Below are 26,899 nucleotides of genomic sequence, written 5' to 3'. Positions count from 1 at the left end.
ACAAAAGGTTTGATCACACATGGGGCATCCCAAAAGAAAAAAAAAAAAGGTTTGCAAAGTAGATAAATATCTCTTGGTTCTAGTTTGTAGACTTAAAATGATTGGCTCCCATTTCATTATCAAATGCAATACTGGCTTCTCAAAAGTATCTTTTTAAACCTATTTATCCTAGAGGAAGGGTAGGCGAGTTATGCTTTCACTTAAATATTTATGGAGATACATGTTATGTTGGGTGTTTTCTATCATCTATCTGTAATTATTTTTTTAATAGCCTGACTTTTTTTCCCTTTGACTTCTTTGTAGTTTCATTTTTGTTGTGGGTTTTTTTGTTGTTGGTGGTGGTGTGTTCTTCACTTTCTTTTTTCTTTTCCTTGAGAGACCTGTATTGATTGTTACCACCATGCCTAACCTTGTTTCTTCCCACTGGCCATTATGAAAATTCTAATTTTGTCTATATTAGACTTGTTTCTAAGGCATAGTGCTACTGTATACTTTCTGCATAATTATTGTGAGTCACCTGGCAAGAAGGAAAATAATACTGAGTTCTGGTGATACTTGGATGGAATGTGTTATATACATATCCATAGTTTAAAAATTATGACCTGAGAAAGAACTGCCTTTTCCACCCCTGACCCCCTCCCCAACTAGAGGTAGGAGATTAGATGCTTCTCAGTTTGGGGTTTGGTTTTTTGGTTTGTTTTTTTTTGGGGGGGGGAGTTTAACTATTTTTTGTTATGTTATTAAGTCACAATGTGGTCCTATAAGTTTCTTCTTAAGTTAATTCAGTAATATTTTGGATTGTGAATGTTGTTACGATTTCTAATTATTTACTCTTCTCTCTTGAAAGACAGGAGACTCAAAGAATAGAGGAGCTTTTACGATAGGTTCTGCTGTTGGGTTCATTAGGTCATAGAGGGTGGAATCTATGTAGCAGTGATTATCACACCTTGACCTTAGGAAGGTAGCAGGGATGATCACATCTTGACCTTAGGAAGCTGTGATAGGAAACTTAGGAACTTTAAGAAGCTTAATGCATGGAATATAGAAAAAATAAAGGATATTGGTGCACATTTGAGAGAAAAGAATTATTGAAAAGATACTTAATAAAAATGACAATCTCTCCCCATCCTAAGATTTCCTTTCCTTTTCTGATCTAATTTTTAATGCTGATCAGTAATACCGTTCTCGTTGACCCACATAAACATGTATCTAAACTTGTAAGAATCAATTATTTATCGTATCTTTTACTGTTTTTTTTTATTAATATAAGTGATTTAAGTTTTAGATTTTTTTCTTTTTCCAGTAAATGAGGGAAGTAAGATCTGTCTAAAGATACATTTTACTTATCTTAAGGTTGACAAGCTGTGTAGCCTGGTCTCCATAGGCCTTCAGTTCTTCACTGGTAATGCAGTAAAGAAGAAAAATGTCTGTTTTAAAACTTATAAGTATTCTACGAATAGCATAATACAGGGATTGCTCAAGTTCAAGTGACCTAACATACATATTTGGCGTCCTGGAGAGGAGAAACAAAAAGATATTTGAAGTAAAAATGACTGAAAATGTTCCAAATTTGAAGAATACTATAAACCCAGAAATCAAAGAAGCTCAACAAACCGCAAAAAAAAAAAAAACAAGGAAAAAAACTACACCAAGGAACATCATAATCAAATTGCATAAAATCAGTGATAAAGAGAAACAAAGGTAAGTATGCATCTGAGGGCTTCCCTGGTCCCTCAGGGATAATCTGCCTGCCAGTGCAGGAGACATGGGTCTGATCCCTGATCCATGAAGATCCCACATGCTGCAGAGCAACTAACCATGTGCCACAACTATTGAGCCTGTGTTCTAGAGCCTGGGAGCAAAAAAAGAATGCATCTGAAACAGTGCAAGCTGAAACTCAGAGAAAAATTGTCAATCTCAAATTCTATACCCTGCAAAAGTATCTTTCAAAAATGAAAATGAGATAAAGACATAAAACAACTAAAAGAGTTCATCAGTAGCAGACCAGCACAAACCATTCAGAAATCATCGGCTCCAGATGCCAGCTGTTATAAATACATTTTATTTGGTATTGGATATATACTTTAATGTCTCTGAACCTTCAGATTTTTATTTATGAAAGGAGAAGAATACCTATTTTATGGGATTTTTATGAGGATCAAATGAAATAAGGAAAATAATTGACATCTGTTGAGTGTCTTCATTATGCCACACACATGGTATCTCACTAAAAATGGAAATAAAACACCCAATAAGAGGCCTACTCCCCTAATTGTTTTCCTATCCTATCACCTCTCCTATTTTTTTAGCAGCTGAAAAACTTTTGTTATTCTACAAGATAGCCCAAATAGCTACTCAATCAAATTTTGAAGAAATACTTTTCCTAAACTTGCTTTCCTTTACCTACCATCATTAAATATGCATAACAGTGGGAGTGATGAACAGCTTTCCTTGGTAAAACAGACACATCACCTAGTAAATCATTTTGTGAAAGGATTAAATATGTTCTAAACTGAACCTAATTTATTTGGCTTATAATTCGGTTATGTAATTTTTTTTCAGTCATGTTTGTGAAAGTATACCTTATACACTGTTTAATTTTTATCATAAACCTATTGGATAGGGGCCATGCTTGTCTTTATAGCTTATACGTTGCCCCACAGAGTTTTTGACACTCAATAAATGTTAAATAATATTCCTGTTCAGCGTTCTGCAGGCAGGAAGCGTATGGTAATAAATGCCAGAGCACAGGTTGAAAATCTCCCAGAAGTTGTATGTTCTTTGGAAAAACCAATACAGATATTTTCATGAATGAAACATTTTTAAAGGGGCTTTTCAGATTTATAATTTACTTAAAAATATTCTCCAGCCTTTGTTTACTTTATTTACAAATTAAACTTTTCCTCTTCACAAATAATTTAATATTAAAAGTAGTATAACATTAATGCAGTCTCATAGGAAGATATGTAAATATTTTTATAAATAAGTACAGAGTACATTTTGTAAATAGTACAAGGTAAAAGTAACTCATAGTGTGAAGGATAGCATGAAGAAATATTTAGAGGCTTAAGCAGTATCAGTCAGTTCAGTTCAGTTACTCAGTTGTGTCTGACTCTTTGGGACCCCGTGGACTGCAGCACACCAGGCTTCCCTGTCCATCACCAGCTCCTAGAGCTTGCTCAAACTCATGTCCATTGAGTCAGTGATGCCGTCGAATCATCTCAACCTCTGTCGTCCCTTTCTCCTCTCACCTTCAATCTTTCCCAGCATCAGGGTCTTTTCCAGTGAGTCAGTTCTTTACATCAGGTGGCCAAAGTATTAGAGTTTCAGCTTCAGCATCAGTCCTTCCAATGAATATTCAGGATTGATTTCCCTTAGGATTGACTGGTTTGATCTCCTTGCAGTCCAAGGGACTCTCAAGAATCTTCTCCAACACCACAGTTCAAAACATCAATTCTTCAGCGCTCAGCTTTCTTTATAGTCGAACTCTCACATCCATACATGACTACTGGAAGAACCAAAGCTTTGACTAGATGGGTCTTCGTTGCCTAAGTAATGTCTCTGCCTTTTAATATGCTGTCTAGGTTGGTCATAGCTTTTCTTACAGGGAGCAAGCATCTTTTAATTACATGGCGACAGTCACCATCTACAGTGATTTTGGAGCCCAAGAAAATAAAGTCTGTCACTGTTTCCTTTGCTTCCCCATCCATTTGCCATGAATTGTTGGGACCAAATGCCATGATCCTGTTATTTTTTTAATGTTAAGTTTTAAGCCAGCTTTTTCACTCTCCTCTTTCAGTTTCATCAAGAGGCTCTTTAGTTCTTCTTTGCTTTCTGCCATAAGGGTGGTATCATCTGCGTAGCTGAGGTTATTGATTTTTCTCCTGGCGATCTTGACTCCAGCATGTGCTTCATCCAGCCCAGCATTTCACTTGATGTACTCTGCATATAAGTTAAATAAGCAGGATGACAGTATACAGCCTTGACATACTCCTTTCCCAACTTGGAACCAGTCTGTTGTTCCATGTCCGTTTCTAACTGTTGCTTCTTGACCTGCCTGCAGATTTCTCAGAAGGCAGGTAAGGTGGTCTGGTATTCCCATCTCTTTCAGAATTTTTCAGTTTATTGTGATCTACACAGTCCAAGGCTTGGGAATAATAAATAAAGCAGAGGTAGATTTTTTTTCCTGGAACTCTCTTGTTTTTCCATGATCCAACAGATGTTGGCAATTTGATCTCTGGTTCCCCTGTCTTTTCTAAATCCAGCTTACACATCTGGAAGTTCACAGTTCATGTACTTTTGAAGCCTGGCTTGAAGAATTTTGAGCATTACTTTGCTAGCATGTGAGATGAGTGCAACTATGCGGCAGTTTGAACATTCTTTGGATTTGCCCTTGTTTGGGATTAGAATGAAAACTGACCTTTTCCAGTCCTGTGGCCACTGCTGAGTTTTCCAAACTTGCTGACATATTGAGTACAGCGCTTTAACAGCACCATTTTTTAGGATTTGATTAAGCAATATAAGTCTTCATATTGCTGCAGTCCATGGGGTCGCAAAGAGTCAGACATGACTGAGCAACTGAACTGAGCTGAATATAGGAAAAAAATAAACAGCAGCTAGTTCTTTATCATTAAATGTCAGCATGACTCAGAGGTGTATCACTGCTACAGGTAAGAAATGGTTAATCACAATCAGGTATAGAGAACTATTTAGATAATATGTTTCTAAATTATCTTTCCTTTATTTTTTCACCTGTGATTGATCTATTAGCCACACTTGTTTGGTTTGACTTCTGTGAGGATTTTTTTAAGGATTAGCATAATCTGAATAGAGAGATTTTCTGAATTGGACCATGTTAGTTAACCTCTTAGAGGCTTAGGTTCCTTGTGTATAAGATATGGATAGAGAATCTGGGCACAGCTTAGTTTGGTGCCCCTGAATTCAGAGTCTCTTACAAGGCTGAAGTCAGGATGTCAGCCAGGGCTTTAGTCCTATCACTGCTTGGGAAAGATTCACTTCCAAGCTCATTCATGTGGCTGTTAGCAAGATCCTCTCTGATGGTTAGTTATGGGCCACCCCATGGGGGAACTCACAACATGGCAGGTTATTTCCCCTGGAGCAAGAGCTGAGAGAGACTGTGTGAACAAGAGAATGAACAAACAAGACATCCCATCACTTTTTGTCAGGTATTTGTTAAAAGTGAGTCTCTTGGTCCAGACAGCACACAAAGGGGAGGAAATTTTACAAGGATTTGAATATCACCAGTTAAGGATCTAGATAGTACGCAACCAATTTAGAGGCTTCCTGCTACACATGTGATCCACAGATAGGACAAATCATGGAATGTACTCTGGATTCTCTGAAATTCATTTGCTTAAATTTCCCAAGATTTTACCAAAAGCTTGAATTTAATATGTGATATGATTTTATAGTTCACATTAAATATTTTACTTATTCCTAGTAATAATCCAGTCAGTTTTGTTGACCTCAGTTTTACTAATAAAAACTAACATATACTGAGTGACTTGCCCAAGATTACATATCAAATGAGCATAAAATGGCAACCTTAGTGTAGGTCTTCTAAGCCAACTACTGTTTCCATTTGGCTGTAACTGCTTCCTGACCAGTACTGTCTTGCATTTAAAGCCTTCAAAAAAGGCTTCATACATATAATTGTATAAAAAAATATGAATTTCATTTATATGCAGAGATTTTTATACATAGATTTATAGAGAGAAAGACAGGCATATCATATCATATCATATCATTCCGTCTTAGACTCTCATGTACACCACACCATTTAGGATTTACAGTATTGTTTCAAATATTGCAAGTCGAAGTCTAATAAGATGTATAATAGCTGTAACACTGATGTATCTCTAGCATAATAGTATCTGTTAGCCTAAAACTATCCTTGCAGGGTAAATACTAGTTGAATGGAGAGATGAACAACCAAAACAGCAGAACTGTTTTCGTGGTTCCATTCTCCCTTGGCTTTTCCCAGAGCTCTGGACTTCTATGACTTGAGTGAAGACCGTGCTAACTCCAATGAATTTTCTGCTTCCTGTTTGCCATTGGAGCAGCAAAATAATTTGTTTTGAATGGATGAGCTGCCTTCTCTGGATAGTCAGAAGTTATCTTTCTTTGGTCCTAAGTTGGATCTTCTTTTTTACTTCAGTCCATGAAGTTTCAGTCAACACCCAAGATCCCTCATGTCCGATATCAAAAAACAGAGTGGTAACATAAGCAAGCAGATAATACCTCTAAATGGGTTCAGTGTCTTGAAATGTAGAGGCAGAAGTAGGAGAGCAAGTGTTATGAGCTATGATAGTGGTGGGTAGTTAGTAGTTAGTTACACCCTTCAGATTACCCTGGAGAAACGAGAGATGATTTTTTAAGGCATGTTGCTAAATTCTTAAAATAACTTTGTGGTTTGGTTAGTAGGAACATCTGTTTCCCTGAAGGAAAACGATAGTTCCTACAACCAATAAGTTAATTTGGCAAAGTCTCAGGATATAAGGCCAATACACAGAAATCATTTGTATTTATATGTAACTAATAACAAATAATTGGAATTAGAATAACAATATGGCCTATTTATAGTTTTAGTTTTATAGTGATTACATATAATTCTACATAAATTAAAATCAAGGTGTTATCAGGCAAAATGCAAGGAAAATAGTTTTCTTCTTAGATATATAAAGGAAATTGTTGTATTTTCATACACACAGACGCACACTTAAGTTGTTCCTTCCTTTCCTCTATAACCTGAGAACTGTGTTTTTTAGTAGTGGTTTGCTAATCCCTTTAAATAGTTCCTCATGTAAGTAGTCCATAGTTCTCATTAACCATGAATTTCAGCTTTATTTTTTAAACCTCTACTCAAAAACTGTACTTGGTTGTTGTTTCATCCTTTTAGCCTGGTTGGTGAAGCAGCAAGCCTACTGCAAATCCTAAATAGCGTGGTGTAGATGAGAGCCTAAGACTTTAATTATATGTCATTTTATTCACAACACTCAATTCCAGGAAGGAAAAAAAATGACTTTGTTGTTGTAAAAAGACATGTGTGAGTATCATTCATTGTAAACCAAAAATGATACTGTATTATAGCTTAGACAACAATGGGAACTGATTTTGAAAATGTGACCTGTATGAGAAACTGAATAATAGTGAAAGTTATCAAAATGGAAAGAAGTGTTAATGTGAAATCCAGCCTTCTCAGAAATACTCTTTGCTGGCCTGTTTCGTTTTGCTTTTGTTGCTTGTCATGCATGAATGAAAGTGCTACACTCTCAGGGGAGCAGGAAAGCCTCTGTGTCGGTTGTTTATTTCCTTAATCCCTCCTCCTTTGTGATTTTTGATGTCAGATCTAAAATGGAAAGCCTGTAAATATAATGATTATCACATGGATAATCACCTGCATTAGGAACCGCCATGCTTCTCTATTCTAACCCTAGCTGTTCTCCACATGTCACATCCACTCTGCGGTTGGATTTTAACCTGACTGCTTCATTAGATTTGTGAAACTCAGTACGTGGCGCCCTGGGGCAGCACAGATGGGGACTTGCTTGTTTTCTTTTCTCACTTTTACTGCGAAGGCACGCTAAAAAGTCCTTTTCAATTTAGTGTGATCAGTTCACTTGGAATTACCCCTGATATTTGGAACCTGCCTTAACTGTTCTGCCCACCATTTATGCCTTTTTTCTTCCTTGATTTCTGACCTAATGCCTTTTCTTTTTGTCCCTCCATGCAGTGAATCTTAGGACTAAAATTCTCCTTCAAATTCTTACTGGGTCAAACTGTTCCTCTGTGTTGTTTTATTTGTTTTGCTGTGAGGGAAAAATAAATGTTGTTCCATTGTTGTATCTACAAACACCTTGAGATCAGAGGTTAGCTGTGGGAAAGTCTGCAGAGATGTGAGCCAGCTGCCTTTTCTAATGGAGAGACTGGGGGCACCAACCCAAGATCAAAGGAAGGTGGGAGGAAGTCAGGAGATAAGATCTTTTTAAGCCATAGAACAAGTGCTTAGCTTTTCAGTGATAGGGCACAGCTCTGCAAACCTGTGTGAGGGGGCGCTGAGATAGAAAATTGAGTTGACTTTTCTTCAGCATGTCCTTCCTCAGTCAGAAATATGTTAGTGCTTGGAATAGTTTACAGATGTGGAAGAGTCCTAGGGCTCAGTTTCATTGAAGAATAATGATCTGACATTGGTAAATGTGCCTTCTTGCAATTAGTCTGTTCTATTGTACCATAACAGATCACAGTCTATTGCTTCTTACTTTGGGGAGCAAAACTGGAAATTAAAAAGGGAACTTATCTACTGTATGTGAATTTTGAATTTTTATGTCTTAGTACAATTTTAGTTGTACAGATTTGTCATATTAACTTTGTCTTACAGTCCTTTAGGTTTCTTGCCTCTGATAAAGTTCCATATAAATAAATAGTTCTTACAAAGCTATTTTGTTGTTTTTTTCATATAAGAATTAGCTTGGTTAATTCTTGAGTTGGACAACTTGGAAAAATTCTACATTGCTATCTTTTGAACCCTATCCTTTTCCTTGACATCCAAGCTAGTAAATATTATTGACTGTCTGGTATACAAGAATCTGGTGTAAGTAAATTGTCACGAAGGCTAACCATGCTTACACCAATTGTCAAGATCATGATTTAGTTTTTTTATCTGTATCAACTAAGGTTAACTCAATCAGCCTTATGCGCTTCTCTAGTGAACAGCCTAAGGAGTTGTACTTTCAGCTTATCACTTTCTATTAACTTCAGTGTTCGATTGTGATCGTATGTTTCAGTTTCTTAAACCCTCAAAGTGGTTCTTTAAACTTAGATGGTATTAGTATATTGGACTATAAGTGCATACATACTTCTTTTCTCTGTGTTTTCCTTAACATGTAGATAGTACCCAGATTTGTGCTGGAGACATTAACTGTAGTTTCTGCCTTACATGGTTTGGTGCAGCAGTCATTTTAGTTAAGTTGGATCTGCTCACTACTCAGGCTCACATCCCATCCTTCTATTAATATCTCTTGGCAAAGATAATTTTGGAGGAATGTAAGTTAAGATGTAGAGACTCTTGACAGTTGTCTGCAGTTTTTTTTTTTTTTCATCTTCAAGAGGAAAGTGGAATTGAAAAGTAATATTGCCTCCATTTTCTGTATCAGTACTAAAATGAAAATATATGCACAAAGCAGAGAGTGAAGTAAGGGAACAGATTTGGTTACACAGATGTGTTTTTGTCATTTGACAACCTATTATAAGGGCATTAGAGTATATAATAATGGTCATAAGATTGTGCCCTTAAGATATATTTAATATCTAGAAAAACATTGTTTTAAAATTTTTAACTAAATTTTAAAAAATATTCAGCATTTGTTACCCTGTCATCTTAAATCAGAGAGAAATGAGGGGGTATACTTTTTATTACAAAAGTTTTCAAACAGGCAAAAGATAGTAATACTGAATACATCTAGATACATTAATATTTTACCATTTTTGCTTCACTTTATTTTTTTTTTAAGTTTCCTAAAATAAATTACATATACCATGCCATTTTATCCCAGGATACTTCAGGATACACCTAAAAATCTATGATTTTTTCATATCAACTTGGTAATTCCTAATATTTGATTTCCATTTCATAATCAAACTTACCCAAAATGTATTTTATAACTGGTTTGTTCAAAACAGTTTCCAGTTAAAATCTGTACATTACTCCTGTACATTTTATCATGATGTTGACTTACTAAAAAGACCAAGGTACTTGTCCTGTCTAATATCCTACCTTATGGATTTGTTTATTAGCTTTCTCAGTGTATCATTTAACTTGTTCTTCTATCCTATATATTTCCTGTATACTGCAAGTTATTGAATAAAATTTTGATTAATTAATGTTAAAAACTTTATAGATGGTGCTCTGTACCTTATACTATATTATGACAGAAGCCACAGACTATTTGGTGATCAGAATATTAGGTGATAAGATTGATCACTGGATTAAAGTGATGACTGCTTGATTCTTCTGCCATGAAGTTCTTCTTTGCTCCCCGTGACCAGCATGTGATCTTTGATACTTTGATTCCATGAAATAACCAGTTCCCTATCATTCTTTAACCTAATGAGTTGAGCATCCATTGATGACCTTTGCCTGAATAAATTTCATCAGAGATTGCAAAATGGTGGGTTTTCTGAATCTAATCTATACGTTTATTAGCAAACATTCTTCTTACAGAAGAGTTTTCTGAAAGGTATTGTTTTAATTAAAAACATAACCATCAGCATCTTCCTTAGGTTTCAAATGATTTTCTTTGTCGGGGTCAAAACACCTGAACTCATGGTGACAGCTACAGTAAAAACATGTACTACATCTTCTTTATTTCAGCTTGTGAAGTGTGTTGACATTTGCTGCCTTTTTTTTATGCCAAGGGAAAAAGAAATCTTTTTTTTCTGTGTAAGAATAAAAATTGAACTTGTGAGTATATTGAGATAATTGTGTAAAAAGAAGACTATTTGAATGAGTTTCAAAATGGATTATTTCTTCATTACCTAGCACTTTATAATTAACTGTTCTTTTTTTTTTTATTTCAGGAAGCTGCCACTTTTGCTAGAGAGCAAGGCTTTGAGGTGAGTTAACCCACAATTGCACACTAAACAGATCCTAAAGGTTTTTTCTAGCTGATAATGAAGTTCTTTTGGACAGTGATTGATGTGCTATTATACTCTCAGAGCCTCGCAGCAGTTGCCATGGAAACTTGGCAGTCGTCATGGTTTCTTTGTTCTGCCAGCACAGTGTTATGACGCACTCTGCTAGGTCTGCACCCAACATCGCCTACAGATGTTATTTATTGAATTTTGAAAAGCCTCTTGGGAAGCCAAGAGGTTGGGCACGGTTTCAAGCTGCCTCTGCAGATATGGGGCCTGTCAGTTTGTTCAGTTAAAAAGCTACCTCATTAGCTGCATTACATTTCATAAGAATTCACTGCTAAAGCAGTGGTGGAGCAACACTAAATAATGAAATATAATGTCATTTAAATAATTTCAACCTTACCACATGTAGATTATCATTATGTAAATTAATTTCCAAAAGGTTATACTTAACTGTTGTTAGGAACTGACTAATTTAAACCCTTCTCAAATGAACTTCCTATTTGAATCTTTTTTCTTTTCTTTCTTTTTCCTCATTTCTTTGATAGCATAAAACATATACATTTTCTGAAACAAAAAATTGATAATTGCTTTAATTTTCAGATAATCAATTCTGTTTTCCTTATAGAAATATTAACCTATCAAGATTCCAAACTCCACATAGTTGTTGTTGGCAAAATTAAGATAATAGCCAAGACCATGTTTTTATGTATGTAGTATCTACCTTCCGATGGATTGTTAGGAAACACTGACTAATCTAAACCCAGGTTAATTGACAGATTAACTGAGTTTGTGATTTTTATGACTATCATACTTATTTAGTCAGAACTCTGTAGAATATTGTGTTCTATATAGCAACTTGGAATGTTTGATGGAAGTAAGTTTTTTAAATTTAACCTGACTAGATCTGGGTATATAGAAACTCTTTCGTTATTTGCATACTCAGTATTGTCTACCATGTACAGAAACTGTGAGCGTTGTTTGGATATATTAGTAAGCTCACTTTGAACTCTTTGGAGAAAGGTGTTTTATAAAATTGTGATGGAAATGTTATTTAAATGTACTAAAGACAGATTCATTATTAAGCAACAAAGTGATACATGTGTATGTTATCCATGTCATAGGACTTGACAACTGAGGTGCTTCTTTTTCTTGGAGGAAGATAGTGAGCATGTCGTATAAGTATTCTACTCTCAAGGTCATGTATAAAAACTGTATCAGGGTAGGAAACTGCCTCATAGTGCTCCATTAATGGAAACTATCATAGTTTCTTGGGAGTTTGCTTTTTTTGTTTTAACATATTCTCATGAATATAAGGTTGAGTCACATGAAGAAGAAGGAATAAAGATTTCCAAGCAATTTTTATCTAATTTAAGTTTCCCTTTGTAATTTCCCAAACTGGCAATTGCTGTACAGGGCTGAATGTAACGAGGGGAACATTCAATTCAGAAAGACAAATGTTCTGATTGTGAAACTATAAGTAAATGTTTTAAGTCTTGGTTTAAAGTTTCACTGATTTTAAATTTCAGTATTAACAATTAATATTCTCTGTTGTTACATAAAAATTCTTCAAATAAAAAATATATAGAGTATAAATTTATGTCCTATTTTATGTGCTAACATTTAGAAATGTATTTCAGTTCTAAAAAATAACCACTTTTATAGGTGCTTAGAAATGTAACATGTTGTATAACAAATGATTCTGTAGTGCCCGATAATAATTTTAATAATTTATTAAACCTTACTAATTCATAGTTTTATTGTCCCTTTGAGGTACATGCTTTGAATATGCCTGGTTTAAATTCAGTCTTAGCAACAAACTACTTTTTCTATTTTCTACTAACCAACACCATATTAACCTTTCCATTAGTTCTTACTTATTGACTCTGAAGTTGTTTCTTTTTACCATAAATCTGCCATAACTGATAACAACATATGAACAAAGTGATGATTATAATAGTATACCTTATTACCTCCTGACATAGCAAAACCCAGTTGGTAATTTGACAATGATGTGTTAGATTGCATAAAGCATACAGTGTCTTGGTGTATCCCTTCATGTGTTCCCTAAAATACTATAAGCATTTCAGAATCTGTAAGAGCCTTGATTAGAATACCCTGAAGTCAGTATTGTTAATACAATATAATGCTTGTATGGAATGCTATCTAGAGAAACTGAATGATTTTAAAATGTCATTAAAGTTTCCTTAGTTGGTTAGATAGTAATATGAAAGCATAGATTTGAATCTCAGTATACTCAAACAAGAATAAATCATTTAACAGTTTAACGTCTGTGGGAATGTGTCAGTGCTTTCAAGTCTAGTGTGACAAACTAGACAAAATCTGTATCTATTTCCTCCCAACTTTAATTTTACCACTTAATTCGGGACATGAATGAGAGGAGAGAAGTGAAAAAATTAAAGAGAAAGGAAAGGTGGGCACTTTTTCTTCCCACAAGTCCTACCTTCATTTTCTGTTATAAATCCCAATCAGTTCCCAAAGCCACTGAATGTTGCCACTAGTGATCTGTCTGCTAAGAGACCAATCCAAATGCCTCTAAAAATAACCAGTGTTTATCATCAGGAAATATCCTCAGTGACATTGTTTATGATATTCTGGTTAGCTTCTCTGCAAATTTCAGATAATCTTTCTTTAAGAAAATCTTAAAGATTAAAGAAAAATCTTTAATCTTTAAAGTGAATTGGGCAATTTTCAGTAAGAAGCAGCAGCTAGCTAGCAGCTTAGGAGGGCACTGGAGAATGAGATAAAAACGGACTGGGCAGAGCACAAAGCAGAAGGGAGAGGAACATATATGTGTATATATATATATATATATATATACAGGTTGATGGAAAATTGCATAGTGCCTGATTTAAATGACAGACCTGCTAAGAATTTAAAATTACAATTCTTGGTGTAAAAAGTTTCATGGGGCCTTTTATTATTTTGGAAAATCGGTTCAGACTGCAGTGTGTTTTTAAACCAACCTTATCTTAAGTTGAACCGATTAAAGGTTTGTATTTTTAGAACCTAAATAGAAATGAGGCACTTAGCAATATGTTTCATTATGAAACCTTTTAAAAGCAGTATTGAAAATTGATTTAAATTAAAGAACATACCTCCAAAACCTAAATAAAACTATTCTTTGTGTTCTCATTCTCAGTGCAATAGAGTATATGCCAAATGATGTAGAGATTTAATACCTTTTCTATTGTATCAGTTACTCAGTTTTACTCCAAGCAGCAATTTTAATTTTCTTATTTTAAAGCTCTAAAATACAATACTTCTAACCACAGAGGAAATAAAGCAATCCTTTTCCATTTTCCCACTTCCCTACAGCCCATGACTTTGCCAAGAGACTTCCAGGCTTGTAGTCTTTCTCTGACCAATGACAGCTCTGTCATTTTATACCACTGAGAGAAGAAAGTATTGAAAGTGCTATCCAAAAGGCATCCACAAGCCATGTATAGCTATTTAAATTAAATAAAATTAAAAGTTCAGTTCCTTAGTCTGTAGGCAAGTGCATGCCTATGTAGATAGTGACTACCATATTGGACAGAGCAGATGTAGAACATGACATCCTCACGGAAACTTCAATTGATTAGCACTGGATAACAAGTCTACAGAGAGTTTCAGAAGGTATTGATTACCAAAGAGTTCTCCAAGATTTTTCTAATGTTCCTCTGTTCCTCACAAATATAGAGAATGCACAGTGAATGATTGCCAAGAGTTTCTGGAAATGAGAACTAAATTAGATCATGTTTGTTGATAGAGTACAGTGCTGCTTCCCTAAGTGACCAAGTCTCAAATGATAACAGTTTTAAAACACTCGATTAACAGAAAGAGATATAATAGTCGTGATTCTCTTGATTTAATCCCTTACTCATTCAACAAATACTTGCTGAGCACTTACTTTGTGCCTAACACTTCGATAGACCCTGAAGACAAGATAGAAATAATAAAAGTGTACAGTAAAAGAAAAGGTGGGAGTCTCCTATTTAAGATACTCTATTTATTGGAGTGACTCTCTGAGGAAGTAAAACTAAAAAATACAAATATCTAGCTATGACAGAAAAAAGCAAAACAAGCAACAGGGAAACAAACCAGACAGAGGGAACAAGAGTCTGCAGGACTCTAGACACAAGAGAGCGTAGTACTGTGTCCTCCAGGTAGTAACAGGAGGCCATGCAACTGGAATGAAATGAGTGATGAGGAGGAGGTATGAGACAGGATGGAGACTGACACATCATATGACCACCATGATTATTATAGGAGTTCCTATTGGGAAGCAAAGCAGAATATGTGTGACTAAGTGGGGCAATATATATGAGCACCATATTTGCTTTTCTATAGGAGTAGATAGGTGGTGACAGTATTCTTTTACATTTGTATCATCAGCTTGTTAAAAATGGAATGAAGACAATATATTAATTTGGAAAACAATGCTAAATTTAAAGTGTGTGACCACCAGTGACAATAAAAGCATAATTTGACATTTATGAAATGATTCAAAGTTTATAAAACATTTTCTAACATATCATTAATACATTTAATATTCATACAAACCTTGGAGGGATAGGTAGGGCATGTATTGCCATATCAGTTGAACAGAAAAAAAAATAAACTACATAACATGTTCAGAGTCACATGGCTAACAGATAATGGAGTCAGAATCCGAGCTCAGCTGTCTTGAATCTGGTAATCTTTATAAACTACACTTCTTTCTCACAGTCTAACATATTGGAGGAGGAAATCAGATTTCCAAATGACCTTGGAAATGAGAAATATCTAGAAATTCAGAAGTTGAAATTCACTAGGGTAAAACACAAACCAGAATAATTAAGAAAAATATCATGTTTAAATGGAAGATCAGCAATGACTTGTGACTGTGGCGTATAATTATTTAACATGAAGATGCTTTAGTTTTGTGATCACAACAGAAATCACATAACCAGAATTCAGAGACACAGTATGATCTGTGGATAACAGGGAAGAGTGTTGGAATCAGGACTTCGTGGATGCTAGTCCTGGCTCCACTTCTTAGTATGTTTATCACCTTGGGAAGTTACTTAACCTCTCTATGACTCAATTTCCTCATCTATAAAATGGGGATATAGTAAGAGCACTTATTTCCTAGAGTGGTTAAGATTTAATGAGTACTTTAGAGCTATATACATGGCTCTTGCTTTCTGCATTTATAAAATAGGGACATAGTAATAATACTTACTGTCTAGACTGGTTAAGAGGTAATGAGTATTTTAGAGTGCTCAAAGCTGTTTATACATGGCTCATATTTAAATGTGAGATTTCTTCTACATTTTCTTCCTTTTTTTCTCTTTCTCCTCCCTTATTGGATAACATAATTGAATTCTTAATACTCAGAACTCTTCAGAGGGCTTCCCTGGTGGGCCAGTGGTTAAGAATCCACCTCTTGGAATGCAAGGGACACTGGTTTGATCCCTGGTCCAGGAAGTTCCCACCTACTGCTGAGCAACTAAGCAACTAAATGTGTTACAAGTAATGAGCCTAAGCAACTAAATATGTTACAAGTAATGAGCCCACTCCTTCAACTAGAGAAAGCCTATGAGCAGCACTGAAGACCCACCACAGCCAAAAGAAAAAAAACTCTTGAGGTCCTTTCTAGAGATTTTCAGGCAATTTAGGATTTGACAGTTTTGGAGCATATTTACATGACAGTAAATATAGGAAATACATTAATATTTATTAAGTACTTGGCATGTGCTAAATACTGCATTCAGCTCTTTCACTTACCGTATTTTTCCTCCCCACACACACAAAAAAACTATTTTTAACTTTCTATTTTGAAACAATTTTAGATTCAGAAAATTTGCAAAAATAGTACAGAGAATTTCTAGATACTTTCACTTAGCTTCCCCTAATGTAAACATCTTACAGAACCAAGGTATAATGATCAAAACCTGGAAGTCAACATTAGTACAGTGTTAGTAACTGAACTATAGAATTTATTCTCATTTCACCAGTTTTTCCTCTAATTTCTTTTTTCTCTTCCACACATTGCAGAGTGTGGAAGTCAGAGTCACACATTGCATATATTTGTCTTCTTAGTCTCTTCTTATCAAACAGTTTCTCACTCATTCCTTGTTGTTCATGATCTTCATACTTTTGAAGACTGCCTGTCAGTCATTTTGTAGAATGTCCATCACTTTAGGTTTGTCCAACATTCAGAAGACTAAGATCATGTTATCCGGTCCTGTCACTTCATGGCAAATAGATGGGGAAACAGTGGAAACAGTGGCTGACTTTATTTTGGGGGGCTCCAGAATCACTGCAGATGGTGACTGCAGCCATGAAATTAAAAGATGTTTGCTCCTTGGAAGAAATTCATGACCAACTTAGACAGCATGTTAAAAAGCAGAGACATTACTTTGCCAACAAAGGTCTGTCTAGTCAAAGCTATGGTTTTTCCAGTGGTCATGTATGGATGTGAGAGTTGGACTATGAAGAAAGCTGAGTGCCGAAGAGGTGATGCTTTTGAACTGTGGTGTTGGAGAAGACTCTTGAGAGTCCCTTGAACTGCGAGGAGATCCAACCAGTCCATCCTAAAGGAGATCAGTCCTGGGTATTCATTGGAAGGACTGATGTTGAAGCTGAAACTCCGATACTTTGGCCACCTGATGTGAAGAGCTGACTCATTTGAAAAGGCCCTGATGGTGGGAAGGATTGAGGGCAGGAGGAGACGGGGATGACAGTGGATGAGATGGTTGGATAGCATTACCAACTCAATGGACATGAGTTTGGGTAAACTCCGGGAGTTGGTGATGGACAGGGACGCCTGGTGTGCTGCAGTTCACGGGGTTGCAAAGAGTTGGACACGACTGAGCAACTGAACTGAACTGAATATCTCTCATACGTAAGATTCTGCATTTTGGCAGAAATACCACAGAGGTATTGTGCCCTTCTCAGTGCATTATAACAGGCATATACATGATATCCCAATGTCTTACTGTTGGTGATGTTAACTTTGATCACTAGGTTAAGGTGGTATTTATCCTCTATGAAGTTAACTATTTTCCCATTGTAGTTGATAAAATATCTTGGGGGTGATACCTGTGCAGATATCCCATTTTACCCACTAATTTAAGCATCACTAAAGTTGATCACGGGAGTAAAGGGATGTCTGTCAACCTTCTCCACTGTTAACATTTCTATTTTTCCTTTTGTAATGAAGACGTTTAGAGGGAGATACTATAAGACTAAGCTAATGCCCTGTTTCTCTTCAGACTTTTGCCCACTAATTTTAGCATACTTCACTCTCAACATCTTTTAACACAAATACTATTGTCTTAGTTTTGTAGGTGAGAAAATGAAGTTTCAGAGAGGTATATTTACCTGCTGTGTTGTTCAGTTGCCCAGTCGTGTCCAACTCTTTGCGACTGCTTGGACTGCAGCACGCCAGGCCTCCCTGTCCATCACCAACTCCCAGAGTTTACTCAAACTCATGTCCATTGAGTCGATGATGCCATTCAGCCATCTCATTGTCTGATAGCCTCTCCTCTTTCTGTCCTCAATCTTCACCAGCATTCAGGGACTTTTCCACTGAGTCATCTGTTTGCATCAGATGACCAAAATACTGCAGCTTCAAGCTTCAGTCCTTCTAGTGAGTATTCAGGGTTGATGTCCCTTAAGATTGATCTCCGTGCTGTCCAAGGGACTTCCAGGAGTCTTCTCCAGCAGCGCAGTTCAAAAGCATCAATTCTTTGGCATTCTACTTTCTTTACGGTCCAGCTATCACAACTCTACAGGACCACTGGGAAGACCAAAACCTTGGCTATACGAACCTTTGTTGGCAGTATAATGTCTCTGCTTTTCAACACTCTGTCTAGGTCTGTCATTGCTTTCCTGCCAAGAAGCAATTATCTTCTGATTTCATGACTGCAGTCACCATCCGCAGTGATTTTGGAGCCCCAGAAGAGGAAATCTGTCACTACTTCCACATTTTCCCCTTCTATTTACCATGTTGTAAGGGGGCTGGATGCCATGCATGATCTTAGTTTTTTAATATTTAGTCTTAAGCTAGCTCTTTCATTCTCCTCCTTCACCGTCATCAAGAGACTCTTTAGTTTCTCTTTGCTTTCTGCCATTAGAGTGGTATCATCTGCATATCTGAGGTTGTTGATGTTTCTCCCACCTATCTTGATTCCAGCTTGTAACTCATCCAGCCTGGAATATCCCATGATGTGCTCAGTGTGTAGGTTAAACAGACAGGGTGACAGCAGACAGCCCTGTTGTATTCCTTTCTCAATCTTGAACCTATCAATTGTTCCGTATAGGGTTCTAACTGTTGCTTCTTGACCCACATAAAGTTTTCTCAGGAGACAGGTAAGGTGATCTGGTATTCCTGTCTCTCTAAGAGCTTTCCACAGTTTGTCATGATTCACACAGTCAAAGGCTTTATTTAGCGTAGTCAGTGAAACAGAGATAGATGTTTTTCTGAAATTCCTGTGCTTACTCTATAATCCAGCGAATGTTAGCAATTTGATCTCTAGTTTCTCTTCCTTTTCTAAACCCAGCTTGAAAATCTGGAAGGTCTTGGTTCACATAATGCTGAAGCCTAACGTGCAAGATTTTAAGCATGACCTTACTAGCATAGGAGATGAATGCAACTGTCCAACGTTTAGCACCTTCTTTGGTACTACCCTTCTTGGGGATTGGGATAAGAAATGACCTTTTCCAGTCCTCGGGCCACTGCTGGGTCTTCCAGATTTGCCTACATAATGAATGCAGAACCTTGATGGCATCATCCTTTAGGGATTTGAATAGTTCTGCTGGGATTTCATCACATCCACTGCTCTATTAACATCAGTGTTTCTTTCTTTTTTTTTTTTTTAACTTCAGTGTTTTTTAAGGCCCGCTTGACTTCACACTCCAGAACGTCTGACTCTGGGTGACTAACCACACCATTGTAGTAATCCAGTTCATTAAGATCTTTTTTATACAGATCTTCCATGTATAAAAATTTACTATTTGAGGTCACACAAATAGGAGGAAAAGCTATGACCAACCTAGACAGCATATTAAAAAGCAGAGATATTACTTTGCTGACAAATGTCCATAAAATCAAAGCTATGGTTTTTCCTGTAGTCAGTGTTCATTGGAAGGTCTGATGTTGACACTGAAACTCCAATACTTTGGCCACATGATGCAAAGGGCTGACTCATTAGAAAAGACCCTGATGCTGGGAAAGGTTGAGGGCAGGAGGAGAATGGACTACAGAGGATGAGATGGTTGGATGGCATCACCAACTCAATGGACGTAAGTTTGAACAAGCTCTGGGAGATGATGAAGGGCAGGGAGGCCTGACATGCTGCAGTCCACAGGGTTGCAAAGAGTTGGACACGATGGAGCAACTGAACAACAACATCAAAAATAGTAAATCCAGTTGTGTCATACTCTTAAAATCCCTTGTGATTTCCTCCTGTTAAGATATGTTAGAGCAGATATATGGGAGAAAGAACTACAAGAAGATAAGGAAGAGGTTCATGTTTTCAAGTTTTACAGAACTCGAAATATATGTTGTTAGGAAGACAAAATTGAAGTTTTAAGAAAGGCTTTTATACTAGATGGGAATCATCTGTTGAGGGCAAAGCAATGACTCCTCAAAGCCTAGTGTGGGATACTTTGATTTGGTGCACAGTGGAACTATAGATATGGATACAAATAGAATAAAGCTTAATCTTTCTGTGAAGATTTATCTTTTATATTTGAAAAGTTTGTTTCAATCCTGAATTGCTGTTTTTATAAGGTTTAACTTGAGGCATGAAAAAAATGTTGCTTTGATTAGGTTACCAAAACTCCCACAAAAAACATTCTCTTTTTTCATAGGGTTGGTATAAGACAACCAAATCTCACTCTTAATTTATTCCTTATACCACTTTTAAGAAGGATCGCTACTTAAAAATCATCCAGTACATGCATACAATTCCATTCCTAAGGTGGTAAAGTGAGTCTTTCTGGAGTTTGCCTCCTATCTTTACTAAAAATGAACTGTACTCAATCATAAGCAAAAATCCTATATTAGTAAAATATGCCTGTAGTAAAGAGATTTGGAGACTATATGGAATTTTAATGTATATATTTATTAGAGACATTATTATTATAAAACATTGTCATTTGGGGGGATCCTTTCAAATGTTCCTGGTTATTTTTAATAGTCTTTCCCCTCAAACTGAGGGAATTTCTTTTCTCATCTTATCAGAGTTTCAGGCATAGTTCTTTTCTAAAATAAGCAAACAAAAGTGAAATAGTCAGCATGTTTGATAGGTCAGCAGCATTGTCCAACGACAAATGGCTATTTTTTTCAGAAATAGCAGTCCTCAGGAATCATGATGTTAGGTTTAGGAGAAGCTTAGATTCATATATCATCCAGAATTTCTTAGGTATTTTGTGACTAAATAGCATACGAATATTTCATTAAACATTGTCATACCTTTAAAAGCATCATGGTTTCTGATGTCTGTAGCCAATGTGACTTGTCTGCTTTGCTTACCTAAATTTTTCTGTCCTATATATCCTAATTAACTTCTTTTATTAGATATATTTCCACTCTGGTATATATTTCTCTCTCCATAGCTTTTTTAAACTTTGTACAGTGATAGAGGAAGCTACCAACAAACTCCAGACCATGGACAATTTTAGCAGCCCTCTGAATTCAAACATGGATTTTTAAATTATCTAAAATTGTTGAGGACTTCCCTGGTGGTACAGTGGATGAGAATCTGCCTGCCAGTACATGAGACACAGGTCCAATACCTGGTCCTGGAAGATGCCACAAGCCAAGAAACAGCTAAGCCTGTTCACTGGAACTGCTGAGTCTGCGTGCTGTAACTGCTAGGCCCACGTGCCACAACCTGAGCCTGCCACAAGTACTGCAGCCTGCAAGCTCTAGGCCCACGAGCCACAACTGCTGAGCCTGCCTGCCACAAGTACTGCAGCCTGCAAGCTCTAGGCCCACGAGCCACAACTGCTGAGCCTGCCTGCCACAAGTACTGCAGCCTGCAAGCTCTAGGCCCACGAGCCACAACTGCTGAGCCTGCCTGCCACAAGTACTGCAGCCTGCAAGCTCTAGGCCCACGAGCCACAACTACTGAAGCCATGTGCCTGGAGCCTGCGCTCCACAGCAAGAGAAGCCGCCACAGTGAGAAGTCTGCACACCACAACTAGAGGATAGCCCCTGCCTACTGCAACTAGAGAAAGCATGCATGCAGCAGTGAAGACCCAGCATAACCAAAAAAATAAATTAGTTTTTTCAAAAACTAATGAAAATACATTTTTTAATCCAAAAAAGTTGAAAACATGATTGTAAAAATCTAACCCATAGCTCAAGAATCAGATTTCAGGACAGGACATTTATGATGTAAAACTTTGCAGCCTATTGTGATCATGAAAAACAGCATGAGGGTTTCTAGAACTAATTTGTACTTTTTTAAACTTTATCTTTAAAAAAGCTAAGTCTCTAGAAAATGGTTAGCATCACTCTCATTTTAGATCTTTGAAAAATTTATTATATTAACTGCATTATTTCCAGAATCAGCATAATTATGCTCTCTGTAAGCCTCTAAAATAATTCAGTAATACTCTTTTACAAATCTCTCATTAATTAGAAATTTGAAAACTGACTTTTGTTGATATTAAAGAATTATCATTAATTAAAAATATGATAATAGATGGTTATGTTTGAATCATTACCTTTCAGAAATGCATAATAAAGCATTTTACATGTGGCATTATATAGTATTTGAGATTTCCTTAAGAATAATATGAAAGGTAGGTAGATAAATGGAAATAAGATGCATCATAAATTTCAAATCATTGCAGCTTGATGATAGGTTCCTTGAAGATTGTTGTACTATTCTGTTTACTTCTGTATGTACTTAAAATTTTTATGTAATAACTCTGTGATCAAGTCTCTCTTATTTTGAGCATGAGAAACTAAATCCTTAATGTACTGTAAAATTTTAGTTTATTGTATTGGTTATAAGCATATTTTTATTCCTTTCTATTGATAGACTGAAGACATTAAAGAAATAGCCAGAAAGGCACAGGCTCTGCCAAAAGTCAACTCAAAGAGGCAGCGAATCGTGATTTTCACCCAAGGGAGAGAGGACACCATACTGGCTACAGGTACATGGGGAAGCTGTGGGAAAAACCCAGTATTATGGAGATTAATCATTATTTTAAAATTTTATATACTTTCTATTATGAATTACTCAAAACAGTGTATATTTTTCTTTTTAAGCTCTCCTTCATGCACTTTACTCACTGTCACCCCCACTCCAACTCCCGCCGCTGGCATCTGCCAATCTGTTCTCTGTATCTGTGATTTTGAGTTTTTTGTTATTATTTTTTTAATTCTACATATAAGTGAGATCATACAGTATTTGTCTGTCTGATTTATTTTGCTTAGTGTAGAGTACTGAAGTTTTATCCCTATTATTTCAAATGGTAGCATTTCCTTTTTTGTGGCTAAATAATATTTCACCATGTATGCGCGCACATGTGTGAGCTGATGTATATGTACATTATTTTTATCCATTCTGAAGTCTCTCCATTCTAAGTGTCTATCAATGGACACATAGATTTTTTCCATGTGTTGGCTATTGTAAATAATACTCCAGCGAAAATGGGGATGCAGATATCTCTTTGGGTTAGTGTTTTTGTTTCCTTCGTGACTCAGAAGTAGAACTGCTGAATCTTACGGTAGTTCTACTTATTTTTGAAGAGCCTCCATACTGTTTTTCATAGCAGCTGCACCAATTTACATTCCCACCAACAGTACAAAAAGGTACCTTTTTATCCACATTCTTGCCAACAGGTATTTTCTATCTTTATGATAGTTTAGCCATTCTAACAGGTATGAGGTGATACCTCATTATAATTTTGATTTGTATTTTCCTGATGAGTAGTTATTTTTGTACCTTTTTCGTGTACTTATTGGCCATCTATTGTCTTCTTTTGAAAAAATGTATATTCAGATCCTCTGTCCCTTTTTAAATTGGATTATTTGCTCTTTTACTGTTGAGTTGTATGAGTTCTTCATATATTTTGAATGTTAAACCATTATCAGGTATATGACTTGCAAATATTTTCTCCTATTCTATTGGTTGTGTTTTATTTTGTTAATAGTTGCCTTTGCTATACAGGAGTTTTTTAGTTTTAACTCCCACTTATTATTGTTATTTTAGCCTTTGCTTTTGGTGTCAAATCCAAAAATTCATCATCAAGACCAATGTCAAGGACTTACCCCCTTTGTTTCCCTCTAAGAGTTGTTTGATTTCAAGTCTTAGCTTCCAGTCTTTCATTCACCTTAAGGTGATGCTTATGTATGTTGTAAGATGGTGGTCCAGTCTCATTCTTTTGCCTATGGCTGTCTGGTTTTCCCAATACCACTTATTGTGAAGAAACTGTCCTTTCCCTATTGTGCCTTCTTGGCTCTTCTGTCATAAATGAATTGACCATATACGTGTGTGTTATTTCTGGGCTCTCTCTTCTGTTCTGTTGACCTATGTGTTTGTTTTATTCTGCAGTGCTATACTGTTTTGACTACTCTACCTTTGTAATATCATTTGAAATCAGGAAGTGTGATGCCTCTAGCCTCATTCCTTCTCTCAAGATTGCTTTGGCTATTCAGGGTAGTTTGTGGTCCCCTGCAAATTTTAGGACTGTTTGTTCTGTATCTGTAAAAATGTACCTTTTATTGTTTATTTTAATATATACACCTATCTTCTCCCAGTAAAAAAATGTTTCAAGAACTTATATTTATTAAAATTCAGTTAAGTGAATCCACTTTGACTTGTTTTGAAATTTTGGAGATATTGTCAGTCTAGAAATGTCTTTCCTGAAAATAAATAAATAAATCAATTTTACTTACCAAGTACCATGCTTGAATAAAATAAATTTATCTGATTATGAGCAAGTAGAATTCAGAAGTAAGTTACTTTCTTATTTTTAAACTTCAAGAAGGAAACCTCTCTTCTGTGTTTACTCAGCCATCTATTTTATAACTGTCATAGAATAGGAGTTTCATCTAGTAAACAAAACATTTATTCATTGAAATGAGTAATATTGTCACTATGATGCTGCCTACTGTTAAAGCCAAAATAAAAAACCTTTAAATATCCTCTGAATCATTAGGATTAAAACCAATCAGCTTATTAATAACTGTTATAAACAATAGCAATTATTACTTTTGTGTTTATTCAGTGCTCTGCAGAACACTGAAATTTAAGATAGCCTTAAAGATCTAGCTGAGAAATAAAATTGGTACACATCAAAATGTGAATACATGCATTAAAAGTCACTTCCGTCGTGTCCGACTCTCTGTGACCCCGTGGCCTATATAGCCCACGAGGCTCCTCTGTCCATGGGTTACTTCAGGCAAGAATACTGGAGTGGGTTGCCATTTCCTTCTCCAGGGGATCTTCCCAACCCAGGGAAGAAACCCATGTCTCTTATGTCTCTTGCATTGGCAGGTGGGTTCTTTTCCACTAGCACCACATGGAAAACTCAGTGAATACAACAAAGTATAATTATATTTTTTAATTATTGGTACAGACTATATGGGAAATATAGAAGGAGATCAGTAAATCTTGAAGAAAGATGCTATAGAGAATATGTAATAGGTTTTTTGTTGAATTAAATATATAAGCCTGAAATACGTAAAAGAAGAAACTATTGTCAAATTGTGGGAAGAAGGAACCCTACAGTTAATTTATTTCAACTTTCTTATTTTAGAATTGTCAAAATCAAGATTGAGAAGTTTACTTAAAATTATGTTTCAAAATTAATTCAGCGAGTGGTAAATAGTGAAGTGGGATGATAAATGAAATGAGATTTGTCATGAGTTAGTAATTGTGGAAGCTGGGTGATGGATATATGGGGGATGGTTATTATGTTATTACTTCCACCTCTACATATGTTTTAAAATCTCCATAATTAAAAGTGAATGAAACAGAAAGAAAAGTAAAAAAAAAATAATTTTTCAGACAAAATTCAGAGATATTAAGGACCTTTCCTAAGATACACTGATATCCTTGCTAAGTCTTGAATTTTAGGAGGAACTTAAAGAAAGGAGGGCCATCCAGTCAAAGAAGATCATGTAAGCAAAGGCACCAGGTAGTATATAATCTTTAATTGTTGTGACAGGAAAAGCCATGTTGTAAATGTGTACAAGGGAGAAAAGGGTCATGAAAAGATAGCCCTGCATTAATAATAACTACCTGGATTGCTGTCTTCCTATACCTTGTAGCCTCTTCGTGTCAGCACTGATCTCTTTGGAAAAGTGAAAAACATGCAGATTTTTTTATCTTACAGGAACTGGTATACTGCCTTCAGATTCAAAACATGCAATTTGTTGCTCTTTATGGAGACATTTATTTTAAGGCTTTATATATTCCAGATCTACATATTGTACAAGTGTCTTCCTCATTGTGAATTTGCACAATTTTCCCAAAATTGAAACCTTTAAAATTAGCCTCCCCTTCCTGTGACTGAATTTCCTTGTCAACTCATTTTGTTCTTTGTTAAATCTATTAAACCATGCTTAGGGATGCTTACCAGCAGGAATTTATTTGAGGAAAGACACTGGCTAATCTTTGCTGTTCCTACTCTATGAAAATGAACTTAAATTAGAGGATGCACTATATCTGCAATGCATGATAAATACAAGATGGATAGAGAATCTGTTCAGTGGTGTCAGCTACAAAAGCAAACATGATAAATGTTAATGCAGTTTTGAGCCCTGGGATAAGCTATTCAATGCAGAAGCATAGCTGAATCTCTTTGCTGTGTTGTTATTCATGGCAGCCAAATAAATGTCAATAATAAAAGAGAATTAAAGATTTTCATTTCCCAGAGGCAATCCTCTAATACGGCTTGATCTTTCATTTCATTTGTAATTCGTTCTCATGTCAGGATGCAATCATTCGCCAGGCTCTGGGTGTCATGTTAAGTCATTTAATAATGATTAAGAACATAAAAATGCTTGGCCTGTGGGGCAATTCACAGAAGAGATGCCAATTTGTTATTGTTTTTCCTCCTTCCCTCTTGAATATGGATCAGCTTTTTCCCACCTCCTAGCATTAAACTAATGGAAGATGGGGGAAAAAAGTATCCCTTAATTTACTATAAGTGACATTCCAGAATGGCACAAAGCAGTGCTAACACACTTATTAAAACACTAATTAGGAATCATTGTTCCTTAAACCTT

The 26,899-nt window shown here is 35.9% G+C and overlaps 1 protein-coding gene across 7 annotated transcripts in view; it reads left to right on the top strand.

Moving 5' to 3' along the window:
- ADK (adenosine kinase) overlaps positions 1-26,899 on the top strand; it is a 591,696-nt gene that overhangs the window by 476,840 nt on the left and 87,957 nt on the right. For all 7 annotated transcript variants that reach the window (XM_043476503.1, XM_043476498.1, XM_043476504.1 and 4 more), the window contains 2 exons: positions 10,597-10,632; positions 22,701-22,815. In XM_043476503.1, coding sequence (XP_043332438.1) covers positions 10,597-10,632; positions 22,701-22,815 — 151 coding nt within the window. The remainder of the gene's footprint in view (positions 1-10,596; positions 10,633-22,700; positions 22,816-26,899) is intronic.

This window comes from Cervus canadensis, chromosome 8 (genome assembly GCF_019320065.1).
Source record: "Cervus canadensis isolate Bull #8, Minnesota chromosome 8, ASM1932006v1, whole genome shotgun sequence".
NCBI classification, from domain to species: domain Eukaryota; kingdom Metazoa; phylum Chordata; class Mammalia; order Artiodactyla; family Cervidae; genus Cervus; species Cervus canadensis.
This window is presented reverse-complemented; position numbering and strand designations above follow the sequence as displayed.